Source organism: Pseudophryne corroboree, chromosome 3 (assembly GCF_028390025.1).
Source record: "Pseudophryne corroboree isolate aPseCor3 chromosome 3, aPseCor3.hap2, whole genome shotgun sequence".
Classification (NCBI taxonomy): Eukaryota; Metazoa; Chordata; class Amphibia; order Anura; family Myobatrachidae; genus Pseudophryne; species Pseudophryne corroboree.
Genome location: NC_086446.1, coordinates 407,681,141 through 407,708,073, shown reverse-complemented (window position 1 = coordinate 407,708,073; position 26,933 = coordinate 407,681,141). Strand labels below are relative to the sequence as shown.

Genomic DNA, 26,933 nt, shown 5'->3' with positions numbered 1-26,933 from the left:
AGAGGCAGAGGCCACGGGTCCTCTGTGAGCATTTCTTGCAATTCCGGGTACCAAGTCCTTCTTGGCCAATCCGGAACAATGAGTATTGTTCTCACTCCTCTTTTTCTTACGATTCTCAGCACCTTTGGTATGAGAGGAAGAGGAGGAAACACATAGACCGACTGGAACACCCACGGTGTTACTAGTGCGTCCACAGCTATCGCCTGAGGGTCCCTTGACCTGGCGCAATACCTTTTTAGCTTTTTGTTGAGACGGGACGCCATCATGTCTACCTGTGGCAGTTCCCATCGATTTGCAATCTGCGTGATGACTTCTTGATGAAGTCCCTACTCTCCCGGGTGGAGGTCGTGCCTGCTGAGGAAGTCTGCTTCCCAGTTGTCCACTCCCGGAATGAACACTGCTGACAGTGCTAGTACGTGATTCTCCGCCCAACGAAGAATCCTGGTGGCTTCTGCCATTGCCACCCTGCTTCTTGTGCCGCCCTGGCGGTTTACATGGGCCACTGCGGTGATGTTGTCTGACTGAATCAGCACTGGTTGGTTTCGAAGCAGAGGCTCCGCTTGACTCAGGGCGTTGTATATGGCCCTTAGTTCCAGGATATTGATGTGCAGACAAGTCTCCTGACTTGACCATAGCCCCTGGAAGTTTCTTCCTTGAGTGACTGCCCCCCATCCTCGGAGGCTTGCATCCGTGGTCACCAGGACCCAGTCCTGTATGCCGAACCTGCGGCCCTCGAGGAGGTGAGCACTTTGCAGCCATCACAGAAGAGACACCCTGGCCCTGGGGGACAGGGTGATCAGCCGATGCATCTGAAGATGCGATCCGGACCACTTGTCCAACAGATCCCACTGAAAGATCCTCGCATGGAACCTGCCGAAGGGAATGGCTTCGTATGACGCCACCATCTTTCCCAGGACTCGCATGCAGTGATGCACCGATACCTGTTTTGGTTTTAGGAGGCCTCTGACCAGAGTCACGAGCTCCTGAGCCTTCTCCTCCGGGAGAAACACCTTTTTCTGGTTTGTGTCCAGAATCATGCCCAGGAAGGGCAGACGCGTCGTAGGAATCAGCTGCGACTTTGGAATATTCAGAATCCAGCTGTGCTGTTGCAACACTTCCTGAGAGAGTGCTACGCTGATCAGCAACCGCTCCCTGGACCTCGCCTTTATGAGGAGATCGTCCAAGTATGGGATAATTGTAACCCCTTGCTTCCGAAGGAGCACCATCATTTCCGCCATCACCTTGGTAAATATTCTCGGTGCCGTGGACAGGCCAAACGGCAACGTCTGGAATTGGAAATGACAGTCCTGTACCACAAACCTGAGGTACTCCCGATGAGGTGGATAAATGGGGACATGCAAGTACGCATCTCTGATGTCCAGAGACACCATAAAATCCCCCTCTTCCAGGCTTGCAATGACCGCTCTGAGCGATTCCATTTTGAACTTGAATCTTTTCAGATAAATGTTCAGGGACTTTAAATTCAATATGGGTCTGACCGAACCGTCCGGTTTCGGTACCACAAACCTTGTGGAATAGTATCCTCTTCCCTGTTGAAGGAGGGGAACCTTTACCACCACCTTCCATGGGGGAAGCTGGCAGGGCCGATTTGAGGTAACGGTGAGGGGGCATCACTTCGAATTCCAGCTTGTATCCCTGAGACACAATCTGTATAACCCAGGGATCCACCTGTGAGCGAACCTACTGGTGGCTGAAATTTCGGAGACGCGCCCCCACCGCTCCTGGCTCCACCTGTGGAGCCCCAGCGTCATGCGGTGGATTTAGTGGAAGCCGGGGAGGACTTCTGTTCCTGGGAACTAGCTGTATGGTGCAGCTTCTTTCCTCTACCCCTGCCTCTGGCAAGAAAGGACGCACCTCTGACCTTCTTGCTTCTTTGTGATCGAAAGGACTGCATTTGGTAATACGGTGCTTTCTTAGGCTGTGAGGGAATATATGGCAAAAAATTTGACTTCCCAGCCGTAGCTGTGGAAACTAGGTCCGAGAGACCGTCCCCAAACAATTCCTCACCCTTATAAGGCAACATCTCCATGTGTTTTTTAGAGTCGGCATCACCTGTCCATTGCCGAGTCCATAAGACCCTTCTGGCAGAAATCGACACTGCGTTTATTCTAGAGCCCAGCAGGCAAATGTCCCTCTGGGCATCCCGCATATATAGGACAGCGTCTTTGATATGTCCTAGGGTCAGTAAAATAGTCTCCCTGTCCAGGGTATCTAACTCCTCAGACAGAGTATCTGTCCATGCTGCAACAGCACTACACATCCAGGCCGCAGCAATTGCTGGCCTCAGAAGAGTACCAGAATGTCTATAAACAGACTTCAGGATACCTTCCTGCTTCCTATCCGCAGGATCCTTTAGGGCGGCCGTATCCTGTGAAGGCAGGGCCACCTTCTTAGATAAGCGCGTCAACGCTTTGTCCACCCTAGGGGAGGATTCCCAGCGTAACCTATACGTTGGCGGGAAAGGATACGCCATAAGTAATCTTTTGGAAATCAGTACTTTCCTATCAGGGGAATCCCACGCTTTTTCACATAACTCATTTAATTCATGTGAAGGGGGAAAAGTCACTTCTTGCTTTTTCTCCCCAAACATATAAACCCTCTTGTCAGGGACAGGGTTTTCCTCCGATATGTGCAATACATCCTTCATTGCTATAATCATGTATCGGATGGCTTTAGTCATTTTAGGCTGCAACTTTGCCTCATCGTCATCGACACTGGAGTCAGAATCCGTGTCGACATCTGTGTCAACCAACTGGGATAGTGGGCGCTTTTGAGACCCTGACGGCCTCTGAGCTGTAGAATCAGACACGGGTTGAGACCCTGACTGATTATACAACCTTGTATGCAAGGAGCTTACGTTATCATTTAACACCTTCCACATATCCATCCAATCAGATGTCGGCGCCGTCGGCGGCGACACCACATTCACTTGCACTTGTTCTGCCTCCACGTAACCGTCCTCGTCAAACATGTCGACACAAACGTACCGACACACCACACACACACAGGGAATGCTCTAATTGAGGACAGGACCCCACAAGGCCTTTTGGGGAGACAGAGAGAGAGTATGCCAGCACACACCCCAGCGCTATATAACCCAGGGATTACACAGTAACTTAGTGTTTACCCAGTAGCTGCTGTTTATGATAATTTGCGCCTAAATTTATGTGCCCCCCCCTCTCTTTTTACCCTTTTTCTACCTTGATACTGCAGGGGAGAGCCTGGGGAGCTTCCTCTCAGCGGAGCTGTGAAGAGAAAATGGCGCTGGTTAGTGCTGAGGAAGAAGGCCCCGCCCCCTCAGCAGCGGGCTTCTGTCCCGGGTCTGTGTAATAAAATGGCGGGGGCTCGTACATATATACAGTGCCCAGCTGTATATATGTGTCATTTTGCCAAGAGGTATCCTAATTGCTGCCCAGGGCGCCCCCCCCCCCCCGCGCCCTGCACCCTACAGTGACCGGAGTGTGTGGGTAGTGTGGGCGCAAAGGCGCACAGCTGCAGTGCTGTGCGCTACCTCATGTGAAGACAGGAGTCTTCTGCCGCCGATTTCGATGTCTTCTTGCTTCTGCCGGCTTCTGACTTCTGGCTCTGCGAGGGGGACGGCGGCGCGGCTCCGGGAACGGACGACCAAGGTTAAGATCCTGTGTTCGAACCCTCTGGAGCTAATGGTGTCCAGTAGCCTAAGAAGCGCAACCTAGCCGCAGTTAGTAGGTTTGCTTCTCTCCCCTAAAGTCCCACGTAGCAGAGAGTCTGTTGCCAGCAGAAGCTCTCTGAAAATAAAAAAACCTAACTAAAATACTTTTATTAGCAAGCGCAGGAGAGCTCACTAAAAGCACCCAGCTCTGGCCGGGCACAGATTCTAACTAAGGTCTGGAGGAGGGGCATAGAGGGAGGAGCCAGTGCACACCAGGTAGTACTAAATCTTTCTTTAGAGTGCCCAGTCTCCTGCGGAGCCCGTCTATTCCCCATGGTCCTTACTTTAGTCCCCAGCATCCACTAGGACGTTAGAGAAAAACACACTACAGGCTGATCCAACTTTGATGTAATGTCCTTAAAACAAGTCAAAATGAGGCTCAGTAGTGTGTGTGTGTGGCCTCCACATGCCTGTATGACCCCCCTACAATGCCTGGGCATGCTACTGATGAGGTGGTGGATGGTCTCCTGAGGGATCTCCTCTCAGACCTGGACTAAAGCATCCGCCAACTCATGGACAGTGTGTGGTGCAATGTGGCGTTGGTGGATGGAGCGAGACATGATGTCCCAGATGTGCTCAACTGGATTCAGGTCTGGGGAACGGGCGGGCCAGTCCATAGCATCAATGCCTTCGTCTTGCAGGAACTGCTGACACACTCCAGTCACATGAGGTCTAGCATTGTCTTGCATTAGGAGGAACCCAGGGCCAACCGCACCAGCATATGGTCTCACAAGGGGTCTGAGGATCTCATCTCGGTACCTAATGGCAGTCAGGCTACCTCTGGCGAGAACATGGAGGGCTGTGCGGCCCCCCAAAGAAATGCCACCCCACACCAAAACTGACCCACTGCCAAACCGGTCATGCTGGAGGATGTTGCAGGCAGCAGAACGTTCTCCTTGGCGTCTCCAGACTCTGTCACATGTGCTCAGTGAGAACCTGCTTTCATCTGTGAAGAGCACAGGGCGCCAGTGGCGAATTTGCCAATCTTGGTGTTCTCTGGCAAATGCCAAATGTCCTGAACGGTGTTGGGCTGTAAGCACAACCCCCACCTGTGGATGTCGGGCCCTCATACCACCCTCATGGAGTCTGTTTCTGATCGTTTGAGTAGACACATGCACATTTGTGGCTTGCTGGAGGTCATTTTGCAGGGCTCTGGCAGTGCTCCTCCTGTTCCTCCTTGCACAAAGGCGGAGGTAGCGGTCCTGCTGCTGGGTTGTTGCCCTCCTACGGCCTCCTCCACATCTCCTGAGGTACTGGCCTGTCTCCTGGTAGCGCCTCCATGCTCTGGACACTACGCTGACAGACATAGCAAACCTTCTTGCCACAGCTCGCATTGATGTGCCATCCTGGATGAGCTGCACTACCTGAGCCACTTGTGTGGGTTGTAGACTCCGTCTCATTTTACCACTAGAGTGAAAGCACCGCCAGCTTTCAAAAGTGACCAAAATGTCAGCCAGAAAGCATAGGAGCTGAGAAGTGGTCTGTGGTCACCACCTGCAGAACAACTCCTTTATTGGGGGTGTCTTGCTAATTGCGTATAATTTCCACCTGTTGTCTAATCCACAGCATGTGAAATTGATTGTCAATCAGGGTTGCTTCCTAAATGGACAGTTTGATTTTACAGAAGTGTGATTGACTTGGAGTTACATTGTGTTGTTTAAGTGTTCCCTTTATTTTTTTGAGCAGTGTAGTTGTTATGGCCGACTCAGTCAACACCTTTAAGAATGGGTTAGATAAATTGCTAATGGATAAGGATATCCAGGGTTACGGGGCATAGTTACGCACTATGGTTATTTTAAAAAAAGAGGGGTAAAACGTAACGGCAGTCATCAACTTCAGTCAAAATTTTATACAAAATAATCGTGCATAGGAGACCACAAATAGGTTGAACTCGATGGACAATTGTCATATATATATATATAGATATACATACATACACACACACATACATACATACATACACATATATATGTTATATACACACACATATACACAGTGTTCGCAAATACGCGCTATAGCGCGTATTTTACCCGATAATTGACAGCGGTGACTCAAACAAAAAAAAAAACCCGCAGGGTCCCACAGGACGCGCTCTGACCAATCAGCAGCGCTGTCCGTCACTTTAACTCTCCAATGGCAGAGGAAGGGGAGGAGACCATGGAGAGCGTAATCTCCCGCCTTCTCCTCTCTGCTCTGTGCGGGACCCGGCCGGAACATCCAGCCCGCTGTGTGTGGCTGGGGGCTGTCATCTCCGGCCGGGCATGAAGCTCTGCCACATCGGTCATCCACAGGAGCCAGCGGAGGAAGCCGTTCGCGGGGATCAAGACCGGGGAAGATGCAGCGGCAGGTGGCTGGGTGCACTGGCGCACGTAGGGGAAATGGGGGTGTGTGCTCTGCGTACCTACCCCCCGCAAGTCCGATCCATGCTGCTGCTGCACCGATAGTTTATTTCTTCAGATGCAGCTGCAGTGCTGCACTCGGGGCTTTAGTCAGGGATCGCGGCAGGGGGGTAGCCATGGAGGTTTCGGAAAGCTGCTGCAGAGCAAACTGTAGCTTTTTACAGCGCAGCAGCTGACTGACTGCACTCCTCTCCTCAGCTCCGGACACAGGGTGAGAGTGCGGGGCCAGTGAGTGAAGCAAGTGGTGGCTGGGCTTGCTGTGGGGGCGACTGGGGGTCTGCGGTGGTGGCTGCAACTTGTAAGTGCTCTACCCGGTGCAAAGTGTGTAACGTGCTCTACCCGGCGCAAAGTGTGTAACGTGAATTGGTACTGTTATGTGGCCATGCTCTTTCCCCATGAAGCCACGCCCCTAAATTTTTGGTGCGCGCCTTCGGCGTGCACTGTCCTTGATTTGAAGTATGGCGTGGGGGAGCACCAATTTACTTTCTGCCAAAGGGCACTGAAATGTTTAGTTACAGCTCTGGGGCAGAGTGTCCTGTATGCTACACAGCCCAGCAACATTGTCACCCCCTCCTCCCCCTCGCAATACTTTTGTAGTGTCGAAATCAAGTCTGTTTTTATATTTGAATAATTAATAAGATTAATATGAACCTTCATTCCGATGGGACCCAGAAAAGGACAGATAGGACCCCAATTTTTAAAAGTGAGGGGTCCGTGGGACCCACTTTTTTTTGGGCTCAGCGCGATCACTGATATATATTATACACACACACACACACATATACATATAACCTAACACGCACAGACAAGTCAGGTGCAGCACTCGTGGCTAAGACAAATCACACACAGAATATTAACATTATTACTATGTTTTAATGCAGACCAGTGTCATCAATGGTCTGAATTGAAACGCTGAAATAACTTAAATGTGCCTTGAGTGATTTGTCTTATTTGTGTGATTTGTAGGCAGGGCCCCTGAGAGCAGGTCTAAATTATGAGGAAGAGGGAAGGGCTTATCTATGGAGAGACACTGAAGATCCGTGAACCAGTGGCATCTGGGCCATGCCGCTGTCCTCCTTGAACTTGCAAAGTACTCTGGGAAGGAGAGACACCGGAGGGAAGCGATAGGCAGCGCGAAAGGTCTATGGGACCGTGAGAGCATGCATGAAGTTTGCTTCCGGATCTCGTGTCCTGGCCCCGTACACTGGGACTTTGTGGTTGTGTTTGGAGGCCATGAGATCCACGTCTGGAAGACCTCACTTGTGTATCAGAAGCTGAAAGACTTCTGGATGTAGAGTCCACTCTCCTTCTTGGGGAGTCTCACTGAAGAAGCATCACTGTGAAACAGCTGCCTGAGAAGCCGGTGCCCACAAGTGCACTAGTGGGACACTGCACCACCAATACATCCAGACTGAACAGAGCAGATTCACCGCTGCGATACCCATACTCCAAACAGGTACCTCCTTGCTTTCAGGGCGCTGTGAGAAGTGCTGCGGGGCATGGTTAGGGACCAGCCGTCCATCGGGGAACGGAACACTGCTGCTAACCTTTCTGCTTTCCACACACACCACAATAGGTCAGAGTATTGCTCACCCTGCACCAATACCAGTAGCACATGCAGAGAAGTAGCACACTGAGGGCAGCCCGTGTGTCTTTATATCTTCTCTGACACTCTATCATCTTCTGTGTCGGCGCTCTCTCAGTGTGGTTAATGATCTACTGAGCCCCCTGCGCTGAATACAACAGGGCACTCAGGTCATTGCACTACAACAGCAGAAGCACCAAATTAACCTCATTCTAAACCCTGCGACACTATGGGACACACTCACTCACTATAAATTCACCTGCACACAGTGAGCAGCAGCTGCCCCAATTAATTAGCAATATTGACATTGAGGACTGATATCAACTATTTGGCAATTTTGTGAGATATTCTGTGGTGCAGACTCATTGGCGATTGTTGTTTGGAGTCATTATTATTCTTTGCCGGCTGTATACAGTATCTGCACTATGAAATGTGTTACCTACTGTATCAACAGGAATTATCTATGAGATCTTGAAAATATGGTACCAGTTTTGAAAAATAATTATTTCGCTCAAGCTTTCTGAATTATCAGTGAACTACACATTGTCTATTTGAAGCATTTATTACAGCAAGAGAATTTATTATCTCTGCTATTATCTACAACTATATGTTATATGTGATGTTTGTCTATCTGTATGTGATTACAATACTTATTTTTTTTAAAGTACAGTAATAAAAGTTACAACTATAAGAGTGCCCCCTGAAAAAGAGAGAGTTTCTTCTGCCCCTTCTTGCTAACGTCTTAGTGCCAGATACCACAGGACATCTTCAGAGGTTTTGTGCAGTCCATGCCTCGATGGGTCAGAGATCTCTTGGCGGCATGATGGGGACCTACACAATATTAGGCTGGTGGTCTTAATGTTATAGCTGATCAGTCACACACTCACAGGTGTGTGGGCCAGCACTCAGTGAAAGCTTCTATAACTTTGGGTTATAGCCCCCTAAGCAGTACTCACCAAGGGACAGATGTATTAAGCCTGGAGAAGGCATAAGAAAGTGATAAAGCAGTGATAAGCGCAAGGTGATAAACACGCCTGCCAATCAGCTCCTAACTGCAAATTTACATATTGGAGCCGATTGGCTGGTGCGTTTATCACATTGCGCTTATCACTGCTTTATCACTTCTTTATGCCTTCTCCAGGCTTAATACATCTGCCCCATAGTCCATAAACCTGTTTTGAATCCACTGCATGCCACCAGCAATTAAGGCTGATTTTGATATTTCTATACAGATATGGGGCCTTTGTCAAGATTACCAGCTTACTTGCAGCATTGTACAGTGAACAAAAAATGTAATGTACTATACAATTACCTGGTCTCTTATAGTGCTCTCGATATTCAGTAGGTGGAGATAATTAACGTGTTGCTATGGGTAGTACAGGGAAAAGCAAAAAAGGTTTAATGGTTTACCAAAAAAGGCATGGTCAATGCTATTCAAAATTTTAGCATATAATCTAGAAGTGCATGGAATACTGTTTATTTTCAATTGCTTTGGAATATGATATTGTCCAGATGGTGGCCTTCATTCTTGATGCATATTTGTAGTCCATTTCTGAAGATTTGCATTTGTAAAAAAAGGTTTTATACCAAAATATATCAAGTAAACAAATATGGAAGTTACATCATTTGTCAATTGTTTATTATAGTACAGCTGCCCCCACAATACAGGTCTGGACCTGGTATGTATAACAATACAAATGAATAAAGAAAGAGAGATATAGTATGGGCGCTAATACTCTGCTGGTTTGAAAATATTTATAAACATGTATTTAACAATTAAAATGAAACAATAACTACAATGCTTATCTCATATATACAGTGCACACAGGTTAAAGTTATGTTGTGGCCACAGATCTAAGTTGTAAATAACCGTCCAGTTCATACTTGCCTACCTGACCCTCTCCATGGGGTCGATTCAATTCGGCAATTTAAGAATAGCGCCGGGAATTAGCTCCCGACGCTATTCAATTCAGCTGCTAGTTACCAGCAATTGTCGGGAATTCTTCTCTCATCCCCGGGGGTGAGAGAAGAAAACCGACAAAAGTGCTGCCGCGCGGTCGGCGCGAGGCTGATTCTGTCGGGAATCAGCATCGCCGTGGGTAGTTAAGTCGGAGAATGCCCGTTCTCCCGACAAAACTACCTGTTAAGTCGGCGAGAACAGGCTTTCGCCGACTTAACTTTAGCTGAATTGAATAGCGTCGGGAGCTAATTCCCGGCGCTATTCTTAAATTGCCGAATTGAATCGACCCCCATGAGGAAGAAATTGCTCTGTTCCTGGACTTTCCTGGTAATGTAGGATTGTCATCACCTGTGGTGAAACATCTTTCTTATCAATTAACTAGCTCACCACAGGTGATGGCAATCCTACATTACCAGGAAAGTCCAGGAACAGAGCATTTTCTCCCTCATGGAGAGGGTCAGGTAGGCAAGTATGGTCCAGTTCTAATTCTACAATGCGGTATTGTTAGCATGGCATACCTCCCAACATGACCCTCTCCAGGAGGGACACAATGCTCTGCTTCTGGACTTTTCTCTTAATTTATGATTGCCTGCACCTGCTTTGAGCAGGTTAATGTATAAGAAAGGTGTTTCAGCACAGGTGACGGCAATCATAAATTAAGAGGCAAGTACAGGAGCAGAGCATTCTGTCCCTCCTGGAGAGGGTCATCTTGGGAGGTATGGCATGGTGTCAGGGCCGTAACTACGTGTGTGCCAAGTGGGCTTGGCACACAGCGCAGTTGCCCTGAGGGCGCACGGCCAGCGGCATGTAATGAGTCAAATTGACTCATTACATGCCGCCTCTGCTGTGTGCGCCGTGCGCCGCACTGGAGGGAGAAGAGACCAGCGCCGGGCAGCGGACAAGGAGGAGGAGGGAGGGGGAGCAGGGAGCCGCAGCAGCGCTATTTCATTGGTAGTAAGCGCCGCTGCAGCATCCCCCTCTCCTTCTGTATTGGAAGCCCGGCGCTGCTGTGGATGCTGGGATGCGGTTCCTCCATCCCAGCATCCACAGCAGCGCCGGGCAGCCAATACGGAAGGAGAGGGGGATGCTGCAGCGGCGCTTACTACCAATGAAATAGCGCTGCTGCGGCTCCCTGCTCCCCCTCCCTCCTCCTCCTTGTCCGCTGCCTGCACCGAGGGAGATGCCAGCACGAGGAGCCTGTCAGCGGTGAGAAGGTAAGTATATCCCTCTCTCTCTCTCTCTCAGGGGGACACCGGCTGCCGCAATGTGTAAAAAGGGGTCCTGGCTGCCGCAATGTGTAAAAAGGGGTCCTGGCTGCCGCAATGTGTAAAAAGGGGTCCTGGCTGCCGCAATGTGTAAAGAGGGGGCCTGGCTGCCGCAATGTGTAAAAAGGGGGACTGGCTGCCGCAATGTGTAAAAAGGGGTCCTGGCTGCCGCAATGTGTAAAAAGGGGTCCTGGCTGCCGCAATGTGTAAAAAGGGGTCCTGGCTGCCGCAACGTGTAAAGAGGGGGCCTGGCTGCCGCAATGTGTAAAAAGGGGGCCTGGCTGCCGCAATGTGTAAAAAGGGGGACTGACTGCCGCAATGTGTAAAAAGGGGGACTGACTGCCGCAATGTGTAAAAAGGGGGCCTGGCTGCCGCAATGTGTAAAAAGGGGGCCTGGCTGCCGCAATGCGTAAAAAGGGGGCCTGGCTGCCGCAATGTGTAAAAAGGGGGACTGGCTGCCGCAATGTGTAAAATAAGAATTTACTTACCGATAATTCTATTTCTCGGAGTCCGTAGTGGATGCTGGGGTTCCTGAAAGGACCATGGGGAATAGCGGCTCCGCAGGAGACAGGGCACAAAAAGTAAAGCTTTAGGATCAGGTGGTGTGCACTGGCTCCTCCCCCTATGACCCTCCTCCAAGCCTCAGTTAGGATACTGTGCCCGGACGAGCGTACACAATAAGGAAGGATTTATGAATCCCGGGTAAGACTCATACCAGCCACACCAATCACACTGTACAACCTGTGATCTGAACCCAGTTAACAGTATGATAACAGCGGAGCCTCTGAAAAGATGGCTCACAACAAATAATAACCCGATTTTTGTAACTATGTACAAGTAATGCAGATAATCCGCACTTGGGATGGGCGCCCAGCATCCACTACGGACTCCGAGAAATAGAATTATCGGTAAGTAAATTCTTATTTTCTCTATCGTCCTAGTGGATGCTGGGGTTCCTGAAAGGACCATGGGGATTATACCAAAGCTCCCAAACGGGCGGGAGAGTGCGGATGACTCTGCAGCACCGAATGAGAGAACTCCAGGTCCTCCTTAGCCAGGGTATCAAATTTGTAGGATTTTACAAACGTGTTTGCCCCTGACTAAATAGCCGCTCGGCAAAGTTGTAAAGCCGAGACCCCTCGGGCAGCCGCCCAAGATGAGCCCACCTTCCTTGTGGAATGGGCATTTACATATTTTGGCTGTGGCAGGCCTGCCACAGAATGTGCAAGCTGAATTGTATTACACATCCAACTAGCAAAAGTCTGCTTAGAAGCAAGAGCACCCAGTTTGTTGGGTGCATACAGGATAACAGCAAGTCAGTTTTCCTGACTCCAGCCGTCCTGGAACCTATATTTTCAGGGCCCTGACCACATCTAGCAACTTGGAGTCCTCCAAGTCCCTAGTAGGCGCAAGACACCACAATAAGCTGGTTCAGGTGAAACACTGACACCACCTTAGGGAGAGAACTGGGGACGAGTCCGCAGCTCTGCCCTGTCCGAATGGACAAACAGCTATGGGCTTTTTTGAGAAAAAAACCACCAATTTGACACTCGCCTGGTCCAGGCCAGGTCCAAGAGCATGTTCACTTTTCATGTGAGATGCTTCAAATCCACAGATTTGACTGGTTTTAAACCAATGTGTTTTGAGGAATCCCAGAACTACGTTGAGATCCCACAGTGCCACTGGAGGCACAAAAGGGGGTTGTATATGCAATACTCCCTTGACAAACTTCTGGACTTCAGGAACTGAAGCCAATTCTTTCTGGAAGAAAAATCGACAGGGCCGAAATTTGAACCTTAATGGACCCCAATTTGAGGCCCATAGACACTCCTGTTTGCAGGAAATGCAGGAATCGACCGAGTTGAAATTTCTTCGTGGGGCCTTCCTGGCCTCACACCACGCAACATATTTTCGCCACATGTGGTGATAATGTTGTGCGGTCACCTCCTTTCTGGCTTTGACCAGGGTAGGAATGACCTCTTCCTGAATGCCTTTTCCCTTAGGATCCGGCGTTCCACCGCCATGCCGTCAAACGCAGCTGCGGTAAGTCTTGGAACAGACATGGTACTTGCTGAAACAAGTCCCTTCTTAGCGGCAGAGGCCATAAGTCCTCTGTGAGCATCTCTTGAAGTTCCGGGTACCAAGTCCTTCTTGGCCAATCCGGAGCCATGAGTATAGTTCTTACTCCTCTACGTCTTATAATTCTCAGTACCTTAGGTATGAAAAGCAGAGGATGGAACACATACACCGACTGGTACACCCACGGTGTTACCAGAACGTCCACAGCTATTGCCTGAGGGTCTCTTAACCTGGCGCAATACCTGTCCCGTTTTTTGTTCAGACGGGACGCCATCATGTCCACCTTTGGTAATTCCCAACGGTTTACAATCATGTGGAAAACTTCCCCATGAAGTTCCCACTCTGCCGGGTGGAGGTCGTGCCTACTGAGGAAGTCTGCTTCCCAGTTTCCATTCCCGGAATGAAACACTGCTGACAGTGCTATCACATGATTTTCCGCCCAGCGAAAAGTCCTTGCAGTTTTTGCCACTGCCCTCCTGCTTCTTGTGCCGCCCTGTCTATTTACGTGGGCGACTGCCGTGATGTTTTATCCCACTGGATCAATACCGGCTGACCTTGAAGCAGAGGTCTTGCTAAGCTTAGAGCATTATAAATTTACCCTTAGCTATATTTATGTGGAGAAAAGTCTCCAGACTTGATCACACTCCCTGGAAATTTTTTCCTTGTGTGACTGCTCCCCAGCCTCTCGGGCTGGCCTCCGTGGTCACCAACATCCAAAACTGAATGCCGAATCTGCGGCCCTCTAGAAGATGAGCACTCTGTAACCACCACAGGAGAGACACCCTTGTCCTTGGATATAGGGTTATCCGCTGATGCATCTGAAGATGCGATCCGGACCATTTGTCCAGCAGATCCCACTGAAAAGTTCTTGCATGAAATCTGCCGACTGGAATTGCTTCGAAGGAAGTCACCATTTTTTTACCATGGCCCTTGTGCAATGATGCACTGATTTTAGGAGGTTCCTGACTAGCTCGGATAACTCCCTGGCTTTCTCTTCCGGGAGAAACACCTTTTTCTGGACTGTGTCCAGAATCATCCCTAAGCACAGGAGACTTGTTGTCGGGATCAGCTGCGATTTTGGAATATTTAGAATCCACCCCTGCTGTTGTAACAGTATCCGAGATAGTGCTACTCCGACCTCCAACTGTTCCCTGGACTTTGCCCTTATCAGGAGATCGTCCAAGTAAGGGATAATTAAGACGCCTTTTCTTCGAAGAAGAACCATCATTTCGGCCATTACCTTGGTAAAGACCCGGGGTGCCGTGGACAATCCAAACGGCAGCGTCTGAAACTGATAGTGACAGTTCTGTACCACGAACCTGAGGTACCCTTAGTGATAAGGGCAAATTTGGGACATGGAGGTAAGCATCCCTGATGTCTCGGGACACCATATAGTCCCCTTCTTCCCGGTTCGTTATCACTGCTCTGAGTGACTCCATCTTGATTTGAACCTTTGTAAGTGTTCAAATTTTTTTAGATTTAGAATAGGTCTCACCTAGCCTTCTGGCTTCAGTACCACAATATAGTGTGGAATAATACCCCTTTTCTTGTTGTAGGAGGGGTAATTTAATTATCACCTGCTGGGAATACAGCTCGTGAATTGTTTCCCATACTGCCTCCTTGTCGGAGGGAGACCTTGGTAAAGCAGACTTCAGGAGCCTGCGCAGGGGAAACGTCTCGACATTCCAATCTGTACCCCTGGGATACTACTTGTAGGATCCAGGGGTCCTGTACGGTCTCAGCGTCATGCTGAGAGCTTGTCAGAAGCGGTGGAACGCTTCTGTTCCTGGGAATGGGCTGCCTGCTGCAGTCTTCTTCCCTTTCCTCTATCCCTGGGCAGATATGACTCTTATAGGGACGAAAGGACTGAAGCTGAAAAGACGGTGTCTTTTTCTGCAGAGATGTGACTTAGGGTAAAAACGGTGGATTTTCCAGCAGTTGCCGTGGCCACCAGGTCCGATGGACCGACCCCAAATAACTCCTCTTCCTTTATACGGCAATACACCTTTGTGCCGTTTGGAATCTGCATCACCTGACCACTGTCGTGTCCATAAACATCTTCTGGCAGATATGGACATCGCACTTACTCTTGATGCCAGAGTGCAAATATCCCTCTGTGCATCTCGCATATATAGAAATGCATCCTTAAATGCTCTATAGTCAATAAAATACTGTCCCTGTCAAGGGTATCAATATTTTTAGTCAGGGAATCCGACCAAGCCACCCCAGCTCTGCACATCCAGGCTGAGGCGATCGCTGGTCGCAGTATAACACCAGTATGTGTGTATATACTTTTTATGATATTTTCCAGCCTCCTGTCAGCTGGCTCCTTGAGGACGGCCCTATCTATAGACGGTACCGCCACTTGTTCTGATAAGCGTGTGAGCGCCTTATCCACCCTAAGGGGTGTTTCCCAACGTGCCCTAACTTCTGGCGGGAAAGGGTATACCGCCCATATTTTCTATCGGGGGGAACCCACGCATCATCACACACTTCATTTAATTTATCTGATTCAGGAAAAACTACGGTAGTTTTTTCACATCCCACATAATACCCTCTTTTGTGGTACTTGTAGTATCAGAAATATGTAACACCTCCTTCATTGCCCTTAACGTGTGGCCCTAATAAGGAATACGTTTGTTTATTCACCGTCGACACTGGATTCAGTGTCCCTGTCTGTGTCTGTGTCGACCGACTAAAGTAAACGGGCGTTTTAAAACCCCTGACGGTGTTTTTGAGACGTCTGGACCGGTACTAATTGTTTGTCGGCCGTCTCATGTCGTCAACCGACCTTGGCGCGTGTTGACATTATCACGTAATTCCCTAAATAAGCCATCCATTCCGGTGTCGACTCCCTAGAGAGTGACATCACCATTACAGGCAATTGCTCCGCCTCCTCACCAACATCGTCCTCATACATGTCGACACACACGTACCGACACACAGCACACACACAGGGAATGCTCTGATAGAGGACAGGACCTACTAGCCCTTTGGAGAGACAGAGGGAGAGTTTGCCAGCACACACCAAAAACGCTATAATTATATAGGGACAACCTTATATAAGTGTTTTCCCTTATAGCATCTTTTTTATATATTTCTAACGCCAAATTAGTGCCCCCCCTCTCTGTTTTAACCCTGTTTCTGTAGTGCAGTGCAGGGGAGAGCCTGGGAGCCTTCCCTCCAGCCTTTCTGTGAGGGAAAATGGCGCTGTGTGCTGAGGAGATAGGCCCCGCCCCTTTTTCGGCGGCCTCGTCTCCCGCTCTTAACGGATTCTGGCAGGGGTTAAATATCTCCATATAGCCCCCGGAGGCTATATGTGAGGTATTTTTAGCCAAAAATAGGTTTTCATTGCCTCCCAGGGCGCCCCCCTCCCAGCGCCCTGCACCCTCAGTGACTGCCGTGTGAAGTGTGCTGAGAGGAAATGGCGCACAGCTGCAGTGCTGTGCGCTACCTTAAGAAGACTGAGGAGTCTTCATGCCGCCGATTCTGGACCTTCTTCTTGTTTCAGCATCTGCAAGGGGGCCGGCGGCGAGGCTCCGGTGACCATCCAGGCTGTACCTGTGATCGTCCCTCTGGAGCTAATGTCCAGTAGCCAAAGAAGCCAATCCATCCTGCACGCAGGTGAGTTCACTTCTTCTCCCCTAAGTCCCTCGTTGCAGTGATCCTGTTGCCAGCAGGACTCACTGTAAAATAAAAAACCTAAGCTAAACTTTTCTAAGCAGCTCTTTAGGAGAGCCACCTAGATTGCACCCTTCTCGGCCGGGCACAAAAATCTAACTGAGGCTTGGAGGAGGGTCATAGGGGGAGGAGCCAGTGCACACCACCTGATCCTAAAGCTTTACTTTTTGTGCCCTGTCTCCTGCGGAGCCGCTATTCCCCATGGTCCTTTCAGGAACCCCAGCATCCACTAGGACGATAGAGAAAAAGGGGGACTGTCTGCTGTAATGTGTAAAAAGGGGGACGCTGTCTGCTGTAATGTATAAAAGGGGCTCTACCTGGTGTAGTGGCGCTATTGTGCAGCGTAATTTGAATAATGTAGACTACTGTGCACCGTAGTATGAATTGCTATTATTTTGTGGCCACGCCCCTTCCCCGTGAAGCCACGCCCCTATAAATTTTTCGCGCGGCTACGTCGCGCACTGCCCCTATCTTACAGGGGGGGCGCCACTGTCGTTTCTTGCACACAGCGCTAAAATGCCTAGTTACGGCACTGCATGGTGTCATAGGTGCAGCTGTTAACAGGTGGATATAGGATATTAGCATTGACAAAGCAGAAAGTTGTTAGTTTGGTTGGTAAAAATGCTAAAAAGTCACTGCGTCCTGCTATACAGTATATGGCTTAACTGTATTGTTAGTCTTTGTTTGTCCCACATACATTGAATTATAGCAACATTTAATGAACATGCTGAGAATACACACGACTTGCATGCAACAAGATAGCCTCATCAAGCGGAACATGACACACAGCCCCTGTCACTCTCCCCTCTTCCTATCACGGTCTGACACAGCACTCCTCACCTCTTCCTAACCCCAGCGTGTACCGCAGAGAAAGGGTGCGGCTGCCCAAGAATAGAAAATGATAGTCACTGAGAGGCGCGTGCACACACGAGCTTTCGCGGCACTGGGACTTGTGGTTCCACCGAAGGGGGAGGAGTCACACACACGCCCCCGGCCTTAACACCTCCCGCCATGTGGAAGTGGAACTGGAAGCACAGCCACAGAGCACACACGCAACCCGGGCGGCACGCGGCAGATGCGGCCAGTCAGCGCCAAGCAGGGGGCGGGGCCTGCTGATGACGTCACGTCACCGGCCGGGCTCTGTCTCTGCCGCTCACCAACCAGTACAACCTGAGCCGCCGCCGCACAGCGCAGCACGGGACCGTTACTGGAGATGGACAGCACGAAACGCGGGCGGCATGACAGCTCCCCAGCCCGGGCGGATCCCTATCTGACTCCGGTGAAACGGGCGAAGACGGGGTACGGGTCACGGAACTGGGACCACAGAGACTGGGATGTGGAGGACGTGTGTGTTTTCCTAGAGAGCCGCGGGCTTGGCCAGTTTCAGGAGATATTTAGAGGTAATCCCGGGCAGAGTGTGTCCTATGTGCATGCTACAGGAGGTGACAGGAGAGGACACACAGGGGAGCATGCTTTGCAAAAGTACGTGTGATGTGCGGAGAGTCCAGACCCTCCAACATGACCCGCCCCACTAGGTACAAAATGCTCTGTTTCTGGACTTCCCTCTTAATTTATGATTTCCATCACCTGTGTTGAACTAGTTGAATGATAGGAAAGCTGTTTCTTCACAGGTGATGGCAATAATAAATTAAGAGGGAAGTCCAGAAACAGAGCATTTTGTACCTAGTGGGGCGGGTCATGTTGGAGGGTATGAGAGTCTCACCAATGTATGGCAGTGGCAATGACAGGAGCGGAGTGGTGTGTACAGTAACTCTCTCTCTGGTTTGCTAGATGTCCTCCTATTTATCAAGTTTTTATATCCAATGAATTTATGCAGGAACTACAGTCACTGCATAATGTTATCTTCCCCCGCTATGTAGTAAGGGACAGATGTACTAAATCTTGCAGAGTGATAAAGACCCAGGCAATCTGCGCCTGTCATGTTACAGGCTGGGGTACAAAAATGACAGAAGTTGACTGACTGGCACTTTGGGAGTCATTCAGACCCGAATGCAGCTGTGCGTCAGTAGGCAGCAGCTGCATTTGGGAGGTCTGCGCGCACACACACACTGGCTGCAGTACGCGTGCGTGACATTACACATTGCCGCAGTGTGATTCACAGCAGCAACCGTTCGCAGGACGGTGATGCAGCGTTGGGGGGGGGGGGGGGATTATAGTGGCGTGCAGTGACCGTTTTCTGGGCTGCAGTTGAAAAAATGGCAGCTGACCGTGCAGCCAGGCTGCACTGCCAGGGGTCAACCTTAGGTTGATGCATCGGAAGGCGGTCTGTCACACATGCTGGGCAGCCTTGCCCTGAATGTGAGGAGATGGACGCAGATCTGGCTGCGTATAACTCTGAATCAGCCCCTTTATATCTCTCCACTTTATCAATATCTAAGAGTTAAGCTGGGTTCACACAGGAGCGTTCGGTGCCTGGTCAATATTGCGGCCGATATTTTTATATTTTAGTTGTGCGCCTTCGGCGTGCACTGTCCATGTTTTTAATATGGAGGACACACAAAGGAAACTTTCACCCTGAGCTCCACGGGGTCTAGAACTGGCCCTGTCACCAATTTAGGAATTTTACATATTTTTTCTTTTCAAATGTAACATGCCACCATATGTTGGCCGGCCAGGCCCCAAATTCAGTACAGGTGAGTGGAGCGACAAAACATACACTTACTCCGGGCACCAGGGTACCTAGCTACACCTCTGCCAACGGGTCAACATAACGTATTATCCGCGGTAAACATCAGAATGATGTAATGAAGGACTGAACGATCCCTCGTTCCACTTTTCATTACACTGCATGGCGTTGCGTGCAATATCGGAAGACCAGAAGATATTGCTAACAACTTTGGGAGCGTGCATATTGTTCAGTGTGTACAGCCAATGTGGCCAATATGTCTTTCCGATTTGGCCAAAAACACTTTGGGCCGATATTGCTCCAGTGTGTACCCAGCTTTTGGCTGGGTACACATTAGAACAATGTGTACCCGACTCCTATGCCGACCGACATATCGTATTGGAGGTACAAACAGAACGAGTTAATGAATCGTTCTATTCTTCATTTAACTGCATCAGGTCACATGCAATATCTTTTGACTGGCCATGCAACAGGGCCAACCAGACGATATCACATGGGAGGTGCAATATGGCATATACACTGCGCAATATGTCATTCCAATTCAACTGGAAACAACATTTCTCTAACGTCCTAGAGGATGCTGGGACTCTGTAAGGACCATGGGGAATAGACGGGCTCCGCAGGAGACATGGGCACTTTAAGAAAGACTTTGACTCTGGGTGTGCACTGGCTCCTCCCTCTATGCCCCTCCTCCAGACCTCAGTTTGAGACTGTGCCCAGAGGAGATGGGTGCACTGCAGGGAGCTCTCCTGAGTTTCCTGCTAAGAAAGTATATTTGTTAGGTTTTTTATTTTCAGGGAGCACTGCTGGCAACAGACTCCCTGCATCGAGGGACTGAGGAGAGAGAAGCAACCCTACTTCTCTGAGTTGCAAGGTCTTGTTTCTTAGGCTACTGGACACCATTAGCTCCAGAGGGATTGGAACACAGGTTCGTCCTGGACGTTCGTCCCAGAGCCGCGCCGCCGTCCTCCTCACAGAGCCAGAAGAAAGAAGCCGGGTGAGTATGAGAAGAAAGAAGGCTTCAAAGGCGGCAGAAGACTTCGTGAGCTTCACTGAGGTAACGCACAGCACTGCAGCTGTGCGCCATTGCTCCCATACACCTCACACCCTCCGGTCACTGTAAGGGTGCAGGGCGCAGGGGGGGCGCCCTGGGCAGCAATATAAACCTCTCCTATGGCAAAAAGAGATATACACATGTACAGTTGGGCACTGTACATGTATATAAAAGAGCCCCGCCATGTTTTACATATTATGAGCGGGACAGAAGCCCGCCGCCGCGGAGGTGGGGCTTTTCCCTCAGCACTCACCAGCGCCATTTCTCTCCACAGCACAGCGCTGAGAGGAAGCTCCCCGGACTCTCCCCTGCTTACAGACGGTGACAGTGGGTTTTCAAGGGGGGGGGGGGGGGGCACAAAATTGGCGGTATACAAGTGTTTCAGCGCTATTGGAAGGATCATACTGTGTTTTTTTCCTGGGGTATAGCGCTGGGGTGTGTGCTGGCATACTCTCTCTCCAAAGGGCCTAGGGGGAACCTGTCTTCAGAAAGGAGATTCCCTGTGTGTGTGGAGTGTGTCGGTACGTGTGTGTCGACATGTTTGACGCTGAAGGCTCGCCTAAGGAGGAGGGGGAGTGCATGAATGTCAGGTCGCCGTCGGCAGCGCCGACACCGGACTGGATGGATATGTGGAATGTCTTGCGTGCTAATGTAAATTTATTACATAAGAGATTAGACAAAGCTGATGCTAGGGAACAGGCAGGTAGTCAGACCATGCCTGTCCCAGTAGCATCGGGACCTTCCGGGTCTCAGAAGCGCACATTATCGCAAATCACTGACACAGATACCGACACGGATTCAGATTCCAGTGTCGATTATGAGGATGCAAAATTACAGCCAAAAGTGGCTAAGGGTTTGTAGTGCTGTCGCAGCATGGACTGATTCCTTATCAGCAGAGATTGAAACTCTGGATAAGGATACCATTTTAATGACCCTAGGGCATATAAAAGATGGTGCCTTATATATGAGGGATGCTCAGAGACATTTGTTTACTAAGCTCTAGAATAAATGCTATGTCCATTTCTGCTAGGCGACTCTTGTAGACCCGGCAGTGGACGGGGGATGCCGACTCAAAACGGCATATGGAGTCGTTGCCTTACAAGGGGGAAGAGTTGTTTGGAGAAGGCCTCTCGGACCTTGTCTCTACTGCTACAGCAGGTAAATCTAATTTTTTGCCTTATGTTCCCCCGCAACCTAAGAAGGTGCCTCATTATCAATTGCAGTCCTTTCGTTCAAATAAAGGCAAAAAGGTACGGGGATCATCCTTTCTTGCCATAGGTAAGGGGAAGAAGCTGCACACGGCTAGTTCCCAGGAGCAGAAGTCCTCCCCTGCGTCGGCAAAATCCACCGCATGACGCTGGGGCTTCCCTGGGGGAGTCAGCTCAGGTGGGGGCACGTCTTCGATTTTTCAGCCACATCTGGGTTCACTCACGGGTGGATCCCTGGGTACTAGAGATTGTTTCTCAGGGATACAGGCTGGAATTCGAAGAGGTGCCTCCTCGCCGGTTTTTCAAGTCGGCTCTGCCAGCTTCTCCTTCAGAGAGGGAGTTAGTGTTAAATGCAATTCAAAAATTGTATCTTCAACAGGTGATAGTCAAGGTTCCCCTTCTGCAACAGGGAAAGGGGTATTACTCAACCCTGTTTGTGGTACCGAAACCGGACGGTTCGGTCAGACCCATTTTGAATTTAAAATCCCTGAACCTGTACTTAAAAAAAGTTCAAGTTCAAGATGGAATCGCTCAGAGCGGTCATCGCCAGCCTGGAGGGGGGGGATTGGATGGTTTCCCTAGACATAAAGGATGCATACCTTCATGTTCCGATATTTCCTCCTCATCAGGCGTTCCTGAGATTTGCGGTACAGGACTGTCATTAACAATTTCAGACGTTGCCGTTTGGGCTTTCCACGGCCCCGAGGATTTTTACCAAGGTAATGGCGGAAATGATGGTGCTCCTGCGCAAGCAGGGTGTCACAATTATCCCATACTTGGACGATCTCCTCATAAAGGCGAGATCTCGAGAGAAGTTACTGGACAGCGTTTCACTGTCTGTGAAGACGTTACAGCAACACGGCTGGATTCTCAATATTCCAAAGTCACAGCTGGTTTCTACAACTCGTCTGACCATTTTGGGCCTGACTCTGGACACAGACCAGAAAAAGGTTTTTCTTCCGATGGAAAAGGCTCAGGAGCTCATGGCTCTGGTCAAGAACCTGTTGAAGCCAAAAAAAAAAAAAAAAAGGTTTCAGTGCATCACTGCACACGTGTCCTGGGGAAGATGGTGGCATCTTACAAGGCCATCCCCTTCGGTAGGTTCCATGCGAGGACTTTTCAATGCGACCTACTGGACAAGTGGTCCATGTCTCATTTACAAATACATCAAAGGATCACCCTATCTCCCAGAGCCAGGGTATCTCTCCTGTGGTGGCTGCACAGTGCTCACCTCCTAGAGGGCCGCAGGTTCGGCATTCAGGACTGGATCCTGGTGACCACGGACACAAGCCTCCGAGGTTGGGGAGCAGTCACACTGGGAAGAAATTTCCAAGGTCGCTGGTCAAGTCTAGAGACTTGTCTCCACATCAACGTCCTGGAGTTGAGGGCCATATACAACGCCCTACGTCAAGCGGAGGCATTACTTCGCAACAAGCCAGTTCTGATTCAGTCGGACAATGTCACAGCAGTGGCTCATGCAAACCGCCAAGGCGGCACAAGGAGCAGGGTGGCAATGGCAGAAGCAACCAGGATTCTTCGCTGGGCGGAAGGTCATGTAAGCGCACTTTCAGCAGTGTTCATTCCGGGAATGGACAACTGGGAAGCGGACTTCCTCAGCAGACACGATCTGCATCCGGGAGAGTGGGGACTTCATCAGGAAGTCTTCGCACAGATCATGGGTCGGTGGGGACTGGCCCAAATAGACATGATGGCGTCCCGTCTCAACAAAAAGCTAAAGCTGTATTGCGCCAGGTCAAGGGACCCTCAGGCGGTGGCGGTAGACGCCCTGGTGACGCCTTGGGTGTTCAGGTCGGTCTATGTGTTCCCTCCTCTTCCTCTCATACCCAAGGTGTTGAGAATAATAAGACGAAGAGGAGTGAGAACAATCTTCGTCGCTCCGGATTGGCCACGAAGAACTTGGTATCCGGATCTGCAGGAGTTGCTCACAGAAGATCCGTGGCCTCTTCCTCTACGACAGGACCTACTGCAACAGGGCCCTGTATGTTCCAAGACTTACCGCGGCTGCGTTTGACGGCATGGCGGTTGAACGCCTGATCCTAGCGGAAAAAGGTATTCCGGAGGAGGTCATTCCTACCCTGATTAAGGCTAGGAAAGACGTGACATCGAAACATTATCACCGCATATGGAGAAAATATGTTTCTTGGTGTGAGGCCAGGAATACTCCTATGGAGGAATTCCATTTGGGCCGTCTCCTTCACTTCCTTCAAACTGGAGTGAATTTGGGCCTAAAATTAGGGTCTATAAAGGTTCAAATTTCGGCTTTATCCATTTTCTTTCAAAAGGAATTGGCTTCTCTTCCTGAAGTTCAGACATTTGTGAAGGGAGTACTGCATATTCAGCCCCTGTTTGTACCTCCGGTGGCGCCTTGGAACCTTAACGTGGTGTTAAGTTTCCTTAAGTCACATTGGTTTGAACCACTCAACGCGGTGGAGTTGAAGTACCTCACTTGGAAGGTGGTCATGTTACTAGCCTTAGCTTCAGTAAGGCGAGCTTCGTAATTGGCGGCTTTGTCACATAAAAGCCCCTATCTGGTTTTTCATGTGGATAGGGCGGAATTGAGGACTCGTCCTCACTTCCTTCCTAAGGTGGTCTCATCTTTTCATATGAACCAAGCTATTGTAGTGCCTGTGGCTACGCGTGACTTGGAGGATTCCGGGTCCCTTGATGTGGTCAGGGCTTTGAAGATTTATGTGGCCAGAACAGCTAGGGTCAGGAAGACAGAAGCTTTGTTTGTTCTATATGCGGCCAACAAGATTGGCGCTCCTGCTTCAAAGCAGACTATTGCTCGCTGGATCTGTAACACGATTCAGCAGGCGCATTCTACGGCAGGGTTGCCGTTGCCAAAATCGGTTAATGCCCATTCCACTAGGAAGGTGGGCTCTTCTTGGGCGGCTGCCCGAGGAGTCTCGGCACTACAGTTGTGCCGAGCAGCTACTTGGTCGGGGTCAAACACCTTTACAAAGTTCTATAAGTTTGATACCCTGGCTGAGGAGGACCTTCTGTTTGCTCAATCAGTGCTGCAGAGTCATCTGCACTCTCCCGCCCGTTTGGGAGCTTTGGTATAATCCCCATGGTCCTTATGGAGTCCCAGCATCCTCTAGGACGTTAGAGAAAATAGGTTTAAAATCTTACCTGTAAATCTTTTTCTCGTAGTCCGTAGAGGATGCTGGGCGCCCGTCCCAAGTGCGGACTTCTTCTGCTAAACTTGTATATAGTTATTGCTTACATAAGGGTTATGTTATAGTTTCATCGGTTTTGGACCGAGACTATGTTGTTTGTTCATACTGTTAACTGGGTAGTTTATCACAAGTTATACGGTGTGATTGGTGTGGCTGGTATGAATCTTGCCCTGGATTAACAAAAATCCTTTCCTCGTACTGTCCATCTCTTCTTGGCACAGTTTCTCTAACCGAGGTCTGGAGGAGGGTCATAGAGGGAGGAGCCAGTGCACACCCAGAGTCAAAGTCTTTCTTAAAGTGCCCATGTCTCCTGCGGAGCCCATCTATTCCCCATGGTCCTTACGGAGTCCCAGCATCCTCTACGGACTACGAGAAAAAGATTTACCGGTAGGTTTAAAATCTTATTATCGTGCCGATATCAGCAAGTTTTTGCCTACCATTACATCTCCCTCCTAATTGCCAAATGTGGTAGATTTCACAGAAATCTCCTGCAAAAAGCTAATTAGCACTGCAGACCGCAGTATACATTATTATCAGTGGGGCCTACGGTTTGACCCCTATGTACCATATTATAATCCCTCTCCCACAGATTCCATCCGGCTCCAGAAAGTGACAATGTGCACATGTGCAGTGTCAGATTCTCTGGAAGAGTCTGTCAAAAAAGTGAGACCCCTCTGATGAGGCCAGGATGCACCTTGCAGGGGCAGCAGTTCTCACTACCGCTGTTCATGCACGTTACAGTTACATAGTAAATAGGTATATTAGCCACAGGACTTACTGCAGGGTTTTAGCTCCTGGGTTAAGGGGCCGTCGCTATTCAATTATTCACTGAAGCTAACAAATGGTAATCCCTAGCTGCCAGGTTCAGGACAATAATACCCTGGAAGCACTAGTTAATGCAGTTTTCTTTTCCAACTTTTGTTGTTGTAATGTGTAATATGTAATATTAGCATTGGATTAAGGTGGGTACACACTAGATGATATTTTGGACAATTTGTTGGTTTGATCCGAATTGGAACACCAGTGCAGGCAGATCTGAAGATATATTTAATGGTTTTGTTCTAATCGTCTAGTGCAGGCTTTCCCAACCTCGGTCCTCAAGGCACACTAACAGTCCTGGTTTTAGTGATCTCCAGGCTTGAACACAGGTGACTGAATTAGTACCTCAGTTATTTTGATTTAACCATCTGTGCTGAAGCCTGGTTATCACTAAATCCTGAACTGTTGGTGTGCCTTGAGGACCGCGGTTGGGAATGCCTGGTCTAGTGTGTGTGTGTGTGTATATATATCTCAAAAAAAAATAAAGGGAACACTAAAATCTGAATGAATGAAATATTCTTTTCTCTGACGTCCTAGTGGATGCTGGGTACTCCGTAAGGACCATGGGGAATAGATGGGCTCCGCAGGAGACTGGGCACTCTTAAAAGAAAGATTAGGTACTATATCTGGTGTGCACTGGCTCCTCCCTCTATGCCTCTCCTCCAGACCTCAGTTAGAATCTGTGCCCGGCCAGAGCTGGATGCACCTAGTGGGCTCTCCTGAGCTCACTAGAAAAGAAAGTATTTGTTAGGTTTTTTATTTTCAGTGAGATCTGCTGGCAACAGACTCACTGCTACGAGGGACTGAGGGGAGAGAAGCAAACCTACCTGCTTGCAGCTAGCTTGTGCTTCTAAGGCTACTGGACACCATTAGCTCCAGAGGGATCGAACACAGGGCCCGACCTCGATCGTCTGTTCCCGGAGCCGCGCCGCCGTCCCCCTTGCAGAGCCAGAAGAAGATAAAGATGAAAAACGGCGGCTAAAGACTCCTGTCTTCATTAAGGTAGCGCACAGCACTGCAGCTGTGCGCCATTGCTCCCATAGCACACCACACACTCCGGTCACTGTTGGGTGCAGGGCGCTGGGGGGGGGGCGCCCTGGGCAGCAATTAGTTTACCTTTTTGGCACAAATAGCACATAATACAGTGTATAACACTGTATATGTGCAAAACCCCCCGCCATTAACATTATAAAAAGCGGGAGAAGCCCGCCGCTGAAGGGGCGGGGCTATCTTCCTCAGCACAGCCAGCGCCATTTTCTCTTCACAGCTCCGCTGGAAGGACTCTCTCCCCTGCAGTATCCAGTACAACAAGGGTAAAAAAGAG

At 49.6% G+C, this 26,933-nt stretch overlaps 1 protein-coding gene and 1 long non-coding RNA gene across 4 annotated transcripts in view; one reads left to right on the top strand and one right to left on the bottom strand.

Annotated features, from left to right (window-relative positions):
* LOC135055760 (uncharacterized) overlaps positions 1 to 17,664 on the bottom strand; it is a 106,090-nt gene extending 88,426 nt beyond the window's left edge. For both annotated transcript variants that reach the window (XR_010243804.1, XR_010243805.1), the window contains exons 1-2: positions 17,522 to 17,664; positions 9,009 to 9,062 (exon numbers count right to left, since the gene is read on the bottom strand). This is a non-coding gene — a long non-coding RNA (uncharacterized LOC135055760). The remainder of the gene's footprint in view (positions 1 to 9,008; positions 9,063 to 17,521) is intronic.
* Positions 17,665 to 17,888: 224 nt separating this feature from the next.
* The window catches only part of SAMHD1 (SAM and HD domain containing deoxynucleoside triphosphate triphosphohydrolase 1), a 272,305-nt gene continuing 263,260 nt past the window's right edge, over positions 17,889 to 26,933 (top strand). For both annotated transcript variants that reach the window (XM_063960182.1, XM_063960181.1), the window contains exon 1: positions 17,889 to 18,081. In XM_063960182.1, coding sequence (XP_063816252.1) covers positions 17,895 to 18,081 — 187 coding nt within the window. In that variant the 5' untranslated portion in view covers positions 17,889 to 17,894. The remainder of the gene's footprint in view (positions 18,082 to 26,933) is intronic.